The sequence below is a fragment of the Candoia aspera genome, chromosome 1, assembly GCF_035149785.1.
Source record: "Candoia aspera isolate rCanAsp1 chromosome 1, rCanAsp1.hap2, whole genome shotgun sequence".
Classification (NCBI taxonomy): Eukaryota; Metazoa; Chordata; class Lepidosauria; order Squamata; family Boidae; genus Candoia; species Candoia aspera.
The window spans coordinates 101,330,135-101,339,971 of record NC_086153.1 but is presented as its reverse complement, the minus strand read 5'-3'; the positions used below and the strand labels follow the sequence as shown (position 1 = coordinate 101,339,971).

Here is a 9,837-nt window from a genome sequence, read left to right as displayed (position 1 = left end):
TGACCTTCCCGTCTTGGGTGGCCCTTCACGGTTTAGCTCATGGCATCACTGAGGTGCTCAAGCTCCAGCATCACGACAAGGTAACGATCCTTTGCTGAAGAAACTTATCAATAGTCACTGGTTATTTGGGTACCTTATCAATAGTCACTGGTTAGAAGGAAGAATCCAGGCCTTAATTGGTCTGTGGAAACCAGAGGATCTGTCTTAGGAACTTAGAGAGAGAGGTTAAAATATAATTGTATTTATAACTCCTCTGAAGAATACTCCTGTTATGGGAAAAATGGAGGAGAGAATATTATGTACAGTCCCACATGCTCCTGAAGGAAAGGTGGGATAGAAATTTAACCCAAAATAGAAATAAACATTAAAAAGCTCAGCTTCTTGATTTTTGCCTCCTTGACAGCATAGCAGCATTCCTGCTACTTGAAGACATGAGAGGAGGAAGCCCTTAGCCAGTAATCCTAAACAATGGGAAGTATCCCTTTACCTGAGCATGCCTCCTGTTGCCAGATGTGTCCAGTAGACAACAGCTGTAAGTTTATGTATTTATTTTCTATCCCTTTATTATTATTTTTTATAAATAACTCAAGGCATGGAACATACATAATACTCCTTCCTCCTCCTATTTCCGCCAAAACAACAACCCTGTGAGGTGAGTTGGCTGAGAAGGAGTGACCAGCCCAAGGTCACCCAGCCAGCTTTCATGGCTAAGGCGGGACTGGAAATCTCAGTCTCCTGGTTTCTAGCCCAGCACCTTAACCACTAGACCAAACTGGGTCTCTACATGAACAGAGACAAGGCCATGGACTTCTCTTGGCAAGAAAACCCAAATTGCCATCCATTGCTTCCTAGGGTCACACTTCTATGAAGTAACAGTAAGGGATGTTTGGAATAAAGATGGGCGACCACATACTGTAAATACAATGAAGTAAATAAGTAAGTAAATAAATACAGCTGCCATACAGTATGTTTGATCCTGGTGGTTAGCAGGTGTGCACTGTTTTTGAGAAAAGTGAGTTGAGAAGGTCAGGAATACAATTACAGGGAAGGATATGAAAGGATATTCTGGGTAGGAGGCGGTGAAGGTGCCAAGAAGAAAGCCAAGGATAGGTTAAGGAAGGCTTGAGGAACATGCTGTCTGCAGTCAGGGATTGTTCAAAGTCTGAAGTCAGCAAAAATACTGTGGTAACTTCTGACTGAGAGCCAGTTTGGTCTAGTGGTTAAGGCATCCGGCTAGAAACTGGGAGTCTTTGAGTTCTAGTCCTGCCTTAGGCACAAAGCCAGCTGGGGGACCTTGGGCCAGTCACTCTCTCTCAGCCCTAGGAAGGAGGCAATGGCAAACCACTTCTGAAAACCTGCCAAGAAAACTGCAAGGACTTGTTCAGGCAATCTCCAAGAATCAGACTCGATTGAACTGATAAAAAAAAACTTCTAATTCGTTTTATTCACTGTATTGCATATAATGCACACAATGTATGATTTCTTTCTTTTGACCTACCTCTGGGAATACCATGTCTTTGCACTAAGAAAATAAACTTTGCTGTACCTATTTTAGTCCAGTCCTTTGACTCTCATGGTCACACTGACCCAACTGTTAGATCTAGGCTAAAAGCAAGAGGTCTGGACATCTATTCAGTCTGAATTTGTCCTTAACATAATTACTCTAACCCTGCTTAGGCTTTTCAAGTCAGCCAAGGGCAGCTGGGTGCTCCCATTTGCTGTAAAAAGCCAGATACTTGGTAAAATTGGCTAAAATCGGCTGTTCATCGAACACACACACAAACGAAGAGTTAAGGTGTTGGACTAGGACTGGAGACTTCAAATCCTCTCTCAGCCTTAGAAACTCAGGATTGTTATTGCGGGGCTAAAATGAAGGGAGATCCCCCTGAAGCTGTCTCGGGCTCTTGAAAAAAAGGCGGGCTATAAATCTACCTAACAAATAACTGCGGAAATAAGGCAGCCACCCTTCTGAAGCTTGTGTTACGGTATTTGTTCGTTGGGTTGTTTCCCACAGCGAACCTTGAAAGAGCAGGTAGCCTTAATGCAAGACGCTCTTGCGTCAAACCAGGAAGACGCGCGCAATTGGTTCTGGGGCCTGGGCCGTAACCAGCGGCTGTCCCCGCCTTTCCTGATTGCGGTGGATGGGACGGTGTTGAGCGAGCACCCCAGAGCCCCAGCCAGCGCCGTTCTCACCAGCCGCCTAGCAAACTGCGCTTTCCTGCACCGCCGTTGCTGCCATGGCCCCGGCTACCAGGCCTCTGTCGGGACGTATCTGCGTGGTGACCGGCGCCTCGCGGGGCATCGGGAAAGGCATCGCGCTGCAGCTGTCGGAGGCGGGAGCCACCGTGTATATCACGGCCCGGCATCGGGAAGCTCTGGAGCGAGCGGCGGGGGAGGTGCAAGGCCGGGGCGGGAAGTGCGTGCCGGTGGTGTGCGACTCTTCCCAAGAGGAGGATGTGGCGGCGCTGTTCGAGCGCGTCCAGCGGGAGCAAGCCGGCCGCCTGGACGTTTTGGTCAACAGCGCTTTCTCCGGGGTGAGCTCCATCGCCCAAGAGATAGGTGTGCCCTTCTGGGAAAGCGCAGCGTCCCTCTGGGACCAGATCAACGACGCAGGCTTGAGAGGCCACTATTTCTGCACGGTTTATGCTGCCCGGCTCATGGTGCCCGCCGGGCGTGGGCTCATTGTCATCATCTCCTCGCCCGGTGGGCTGCGGTACATGTTCGACGTCCCGTACGGGGTGGGCAAGGCTGCCTCCGACCGCCTGGCGGCCGACTGTGCGGTCGAACTGCGCGACTTCGGCGTGGCCTGCGTGGCCCTCTGGCCCGGGCTCGTTCGCACCGAAACAGTCATGCAGCAAGCGGACGGTGCCAAGTCATTGTTCAAGGACCTGTCGGAGCGACTGGCCGCCACGGGAGAGACTCCCGAAGTGAGCGGGAAATGCGTGGTGGCCCTGGCCTCCGACCCCCAGGTCATGCGGCACAGCGGCAAAGTGGTGCTCAGCCCGGACCTTGCCCGCCTCTACCGGTTCAAGGACGTGGATGGACGAGACATCTACAACTATGTTTCGGTTCGGAACGTCCTTACCGGACTGATGCCCAAACTGTCTTTCCTTTTCTGGTTCATTCCCCCCTTTATCACCTTGCCTAAGTGGGCCCTTGCTCTTTATTCCAGCAGGTTTGCAGTGTACCCATCCATTGTGCCAGCTGATCTTAAATCAGTTAAAAAAGACTGATTATGTATTGTACCCCTTAGAAGCATGCTTTGCAATAATCTCAAGCTTTCTTTTTGGGAAAAATTCTTGTTTTGATTGCTCTCTGATTGATAAATGATTTTAACTCTTAGAAATCAGGAAGAGTGATTTCTTGCAGGAAGGGGATTTGCAGGTTTGAAAACCCTTTTGAGGAATGGTTTGGGGATCTCCCTCTGAAATGCAAGGTTAACTGCAAATTGGAGCTTTAGGAGACCACTTCTAAGATCTCCTTTCATGTTTTTGAGAAAGCATTAGCTGTTAAGTTTCTTAGTATTTCTGTATTAGCCTAAAATGCAAGGTTTGGGGTTTATCAAAGATCATTCAGATACTTCAAGGTGATCAAGCTTGTTACAACTAAGTGCACTGCAGTTAAAAGATACCATGACATCTGAAAAAAGTGCCTTTTTTGGTGTATGCTGCGCATGTTTACAGACTCAGCCAGAGTCTTTGTATTGCAGTCTGCTATATTTTGTTTGTGTTCATAAAAACAATTGTCAATTTAAATAAGGTTTACTTGGAACAAAACTCTAACCTTTCCTCCCAGGTGAGGCCTGGGAAAAATCCTTCTATCTTTTTAAACGTTCAAGTGATTCCAGAATTCTGCTCATTCCATAGTCAAGTATCAGCAGAATTGATCCTGATGGAAGAAAAGCCTATGGAGACAGTAGCTATACTGGACCTCTACAGTGGCTATAGAGGACATCCAAATCAGCAAAAATTAGATACAATCAGAGCCATGTCAGACTGGACACAGAACAAGCTATGAAACAAGACAGCATTCCAGGAAGAAAGTTTGCTAGAAACCATTATGAAACAGATAAGAGGCATAAAACAAATCCTAAAATAAGTGATAAAGGAGCACAGGCTGCAGGAGAATAAGAAACAGGTCATCTTTGTTCAGTTTGCTGTCTCTATATAATTCCCAAAGAAGCAAGTTCTCTGTGTAGTGAAGGACAGGCTTGTTCTTTTCCTAACTCAACCATTGTTTGTTCCTAAAAAGTATTCAGGAAGCTGAATAAAATCCAATTGATAAAATGCTTGCTTGCTTGCTAACTTTTGTATTCTCCTATTGAGAACACCCTGTGGCCACAATTCAATAAAACTTAAAAAGCACTGCTTAGCTGTTTGGTTTTCTTGTCTTACATTGGGATTAAGGGGAAAGTTTTTCTTGCAACCACCTAACGATTTTTTTAATAGTTGCAACTTCTTCCGTTTTTAGCACCTTTCATCCAACAGAATGGTTAAGGGCCAGGAATAAAAAAGAGGTTAATCTTTGAAACATGTTTCTAAGTGTGAGGAACAGCCATTGGGCACGGAGATCAGTGTTATGAAATTGTACTAGGGACCCTCCCAAAGTTCACTACAAAGCAAGCACAGAATTTTAAATCCAACATTTTTAAAATTAACATTTCAGAGTAACTTAGCGAAACTGTCCTTGTCCTATGCAAGATACACAGTCACTTGACTGGTAGAAAATAGAAGTCATCAGTTAAACTTTATATTTTCAAAGCTAGAGATAATTTAGACTGGTAAGTAAGAAAGCCAATCAAAACCATTCTGAGAAAGGATTGCAGCAAAGTCATCAGAATACTACATAAGATCTCACGTAAGATAGTTGGGATAAAAAAGACGGTAGGTAAATGAGATGAGGAAAGAAAGATTAGCTGCTTATAAACTTGGTCAGCAAGTAATCTTGTTCCTACCTTTCAGGCTGAAAGCATAATAAATTTAGCTAGATACCATATGCACACACATGTAACAACAGCCTAGCTTTTTAAATTAAAGTACTTTCAGAAAGGAGCTTTGCTAGTAAGAAAGCCAGGAGGTAAGGCTAGATTTCTTTCCAACCCAAGATACCTTTTCTCCTAATTATTCCTGTCCCTACTTGTTCATGTTTCTGCACCCAATCCATCTGCTCTACTTTTAAAAACTATGTACCTTAATTAGATTAAAAAAAAACTTATTTGGGGATTCAGATGGGAATGTGGTATGTGGAATTACTCTCAGGATCTGTGGAGGCTTGATGCTAATAATAATAAAATGAGTTTGCTAGCATTATTGCCTCCTCAGTTACTCAGACTGTTGTATCTGGATGACTGGGTAAAGCAGCATGTGACTGTTTTGCAAGAGGTGGGCACAAATGTAATAGAAGGGCTGAAGCAATTGCTCTGTTACTGCAGTATGTTACCACAGTATCTTAACAGAGGTAGCACTTTGCCCAGTGCACTCTGGTTCAGTTAGGTATCATATGTCCAAAGTTTGCTTTCAGCCTGTCGAAGTTTTCTCTGAAGACACTGAAGTCCTCTCTAGAGCAAGTCTACCATCAGTCCACACCCTGCTGATGAGAGCACAGACCCAGTGGGCAGGTCATGTCATCCGTATGCCAGAAGGGTGCATACCCAAGCAGCTCCTTTTTGGGGAACTCTCTGCTGGAAAACGCTTGCATGGAGGGCAGAAGAAACGTTGCAAAGATTTATTAAAGGCCTCCCTGAAGTTGCTTGACATAGCCACCTGAGAAATGCTGGCACAAAATCACTCTACCTGGCATGGCCACATCCATACGGGCTGTCAAGCTTACGAAGTAAGGCTCACTGCAGAAGCACAAGTTGCACAAGTGTAGAGCCATCAATGCAACAATTGCAGTGTCTACACATTTGCCCAACATGTGCCAAGGCATTCCGTGCCTGACTTGGCCTGACCAGTCATCTTTGGACACACCGCATTTAGTTTTAATGTGACTAATGGTGTTGAGATCTTCATCGATGATGATGATGGACGAAAAACATGTAGTGAAAGGAAAACATCACTGGATATGGATGCTGGTGCTGGGTATAACATAGGTCAAGGATAACATATAACGTAAGTCAAGTTAAGGATTTTGTATTACATTTGGTAGCTTTGTGAAACTGTTTTAGAGTGTATTTTATATAGGCATTTTATTATATATTTATTGTTTTATAGTGTAAACCGCCCAGAGTCCCTCCAGTCGGAGATGGACGGTGACAAATTTGATAAAATTTCAAATATATTTACAATCTTTATCACTTCCCCCCTTGTAGCCCATACAGTGCTCTAGCAGCTAGTTTTAAATTAAGACAGAGAGGCTCAGGTTGAAATTTTTGTTCAGCCCCAGAATTTGTCATAAGGCTATGTCCAGGAACATGAATAGTAGTAAGAAATAATATAAACGCATGTACAGAGTGTCTTTCAGTATAATTTTTGTTTGCTACTGCAGCATTTTTTGCTCCTGCAGTAAAAAGTAAAAGATATTTTATTTTCTCCCTGACAGCTGTCAAGAGAACTCAGGCCAAAGAAAGAAAGCAACGGTAGAACGTGCAGCTCCTCAAAGTTCTGAAGCCATCAGCAAGTTTAATGAGTAGTAAGGACACTTCAGCAAAGGATCGTTACCTTGTTGTGGTGCTGGAGCTTGAGCACCTCAGTGATGCCATGAGCTAAACCGTGAAGGGCTACCCAAGACGGGAAGGTCATGACAGAGAGGTCAGACTAAATGCGATCCCTGGGGAAGGTAATGGCAACCCACCCCAGTATTCTTGCCGTGAAAACTAAATGGATCAATACAACCAGAGATATGTCGGTATACCATTGGAAGATGAGACCCCCAGGTCGGAAGATGGTCAAAATGCTACTAGGGAGGAACAGAGGATGAGTTCAACTAGCCCCAGATGTGATGACGCAGCTAGCTCAAATCCGAAAGGACGGCTAGCGGCCGACGGTGCTGGTGAACGGCGAATCCGATGTTCTAAGGATCAACACACCATTGGAACCTGGACTGTAAGATCTATGAGCCAGGGCAAATTGGATGTGGTTATTGGTGAGATGTCAAGATTAAAGATAGACATTTTGGGCATCAGTGAACTGAAATGGACTGGAATGGGCCACTTCACATCAAATGACCACCAGATCTACTACTGTGGACAAGAGGACCACAGAAGAAATGGAGTAGCCTTACTAATTAATAGTAAAGTGGCTAAAGCAGTGCTTGGATACAATCCAAAAAAAGACAGAATGATCTCAATTCGAATTCAGGGCAAAGCATCTAACATCACAGTGATCCAAATATACGCCCCAACCACAAATGTTGAAGAAGCTGAAGTAGAGCAGTTCTATGAGGATCTGCAGCACCTACTGGACAATACGCCTAAAAGAGACGTTATTTTCATCACAGGAGACTGGAATGCTAAGGTGGGCAGTCAAATGACACCTGGAATTACAGGTAAGCATGGCCTGGGAGAACAAAACGAAGCAGGACATAGGCTGATAGAATTTTGCCAAGACAACTCACTCTGCATAACAAACACTCTCTTCCAACAACCTAAGAGACGGCTTTATACATGGACTTCCCCAGATGGACAACACCAAAATCAGATTGACTACATCCTTTGCAGCCAAAGGTGGCTGACATCTATACAGTCGGTAAAAACAAGACCTGGAGCTGACTGTAGTTCAGATCACGAACTTCTTCTTGCACAATTTAGGATCAGACTAAAGAGATTAGGGAAAACCCACAGATTAGCTAGATATGAGCTCACTAATATTCCTAAGGAATATGCAGTGGAGGTGAAGAATAGATTTAAGGGACTGGACTTAGTAGATATGGTCCCGGAAGAACTCTGGACAGAAGTTCGCAACGTTCAGGAGGCGGCAACAAAATACATCCCAAAGAAAGAGAAAACCAAGAAGGCAAAATGGCTGTCTGCTGAGACACTAGAAGTAGCCCAAGAAAGAAGGAAAGCAAAAGGCAACAGTGATAGGGGGAGATATGCCCAATTAAATGCAAAATTCCAGAGGTTAGCCAGAAGAGATAAGGAATTATTTTTAAACAAGCAATGCATGGAAGTGGAAGAAGACAATAGAATAGGAAGGACAAGAGACCTCTTCCAGAAAATTAGAACCATCGGAGGTAAATTCCAGACAAAAATGGGTATGATCAAAAACAAAGATGGCAAGGACCTAACAGAAGAAGAAGAGATCAAGAAAAGGTGGCAAGAATATACAGAAGACCTGTATAGGAAGGATAACAATATCGGGGATAGCTTTGACGGTGTGGTCAGTGAGCTAGAGCCAGACATCCTGAAGAGTGAGGTTGAGTGGGCCTTAAGAAGCATTGCTAATAACAAGGCAGCAGGAGACGACGGCATCCCAGCTGAACTGTTCAAAATCTTGCAAGATGATGCTGCCAAGGTAATGCATGCTATATGTCAGTAAATTTGGAAAACACAAGAATGGCCATCAGATTGGAAAAAATCAACTTATATCCCCATACCAAAAAAGGGGAACACTAAAGAATGTTCAAACTATCGAACAGTGGCACTCATTTCGCATGCCAGTAAGGTAATGCTCAAGATCCTGCAAGGTAGACTTCAGCAGTTCATGGAGCGAGAATTGCCAGATGTACAAGCTGGGTTTAGAAAAGGCAGAGGAACTAGGGACCAAATTGCCAATATCCGATGGATAATGGGAAAAGCCAGGGAGTTTCAGAAAAACACCTATTTCTGTTTTATTGACTATTCTAAAGCCTTTGACTGTGTGGACCATAACAAATTGTGGCAAGTTCTTAGTGGTATGGGGATACCAAGTCATCTTGTCTGCCTCCTGAAGAATCTGTATAACGACCAAGTAGCAACAGTAAGAACAGACCACGGAACAACGGACTGGTTTAAGATTGGGAAAGGAGTGTGGCAGGGCTGTATACTCTCACCCTAGCTATTCAACTTGTACGCAGAACACATCATGCGACATGCTGGCCTTGAGGAATCCAAGGCTGGAGTTAAAATTGCTGGAAGAAACATTAACAATCTCAGATATGCAGATGATACCACTTTGATGGCTGAAAGCAAAGAGGAACTGAGGAGCCTTATGATGAAGGTGAAAGAAGAAAGTGCAAAAGCTGGCTTGCAGCTAAACCTCAAAAAAACCAAGATTATGGCAATCAGCTTGATTGATAACTGGCAAATAGAGGGAGAAAATGTAGAAGCAGTGAAAGACTTTGTATTTCTAGGTGCAAAGGTTACTGCGGATGCTGACTGCAGTCAGGAAATCAGAAGACGCTTAATCCTGGGGAGAAGAGCAATGACAAATCTCGATAAAATAGTTAAGAGCAGAGACATCACACTGACAACAAAGGCCCGCATAGTTAAAGCAATGGTGTTCCCCATAGTAACATATGGCTGCGAGAGCTGGACCATAAGGAAGGCTGAGAGAAGGAAGATCGATGCTTTTGAACTGTGGTGTTGGAGGAAAATTCTGAGAGTGCCTTGGACTGCAAGATCAAACCAGTCCATCCTCCAGGAAATAAAGCCAGACTGCTCATTTGAGGGAATGATATTAAAGGCAAAACTGAAATCTTTGGCCACATAATGAGAGGACAGGACACCCTGGAGAAGATGCTGATGCTAGGGAGAGTGGAAGGCAAAAGGAAGAGGGGCCGACCAAGGGCAAGGTGGATGGATGATATTCTAGAGGTGACGGACTCGTCCCTGGGGGAGCTGGGGGTGTTGACAACCGACAGGAAGCTCTGGCGTGGGCTGGTCCATGAAGTCACGAAGAGTCAGAAGCAACTAAACGA

General features: G+C 44.5%; 1 protein-coding gene across 1 annotated transcript; it reads left to right on the top strand.

Moving 5' to 3' along the window:
- The first annotated feature begins 2,147 nt into the window (after positions 1-2,147).
- Positions 2,148-4,288, top strand: DHRS1 (dehydrogenase/reductase 1). Its single transcript, XM_063310798.1, has one exon. The coding sequence runs from the start codon at positions 2,238-2,240 to the stop codon at positions 3,231-3,233; it is 996 nt and encodes a 331-aa protein (XP_063166868.1). The 5' UTR covers positions 2,148-2,237; the 3' UTR covers positions 3,234-4,288.
- The last annotated feature ends 5,549 nt before the right edge of the window (positions 4,289-9,837 follow it).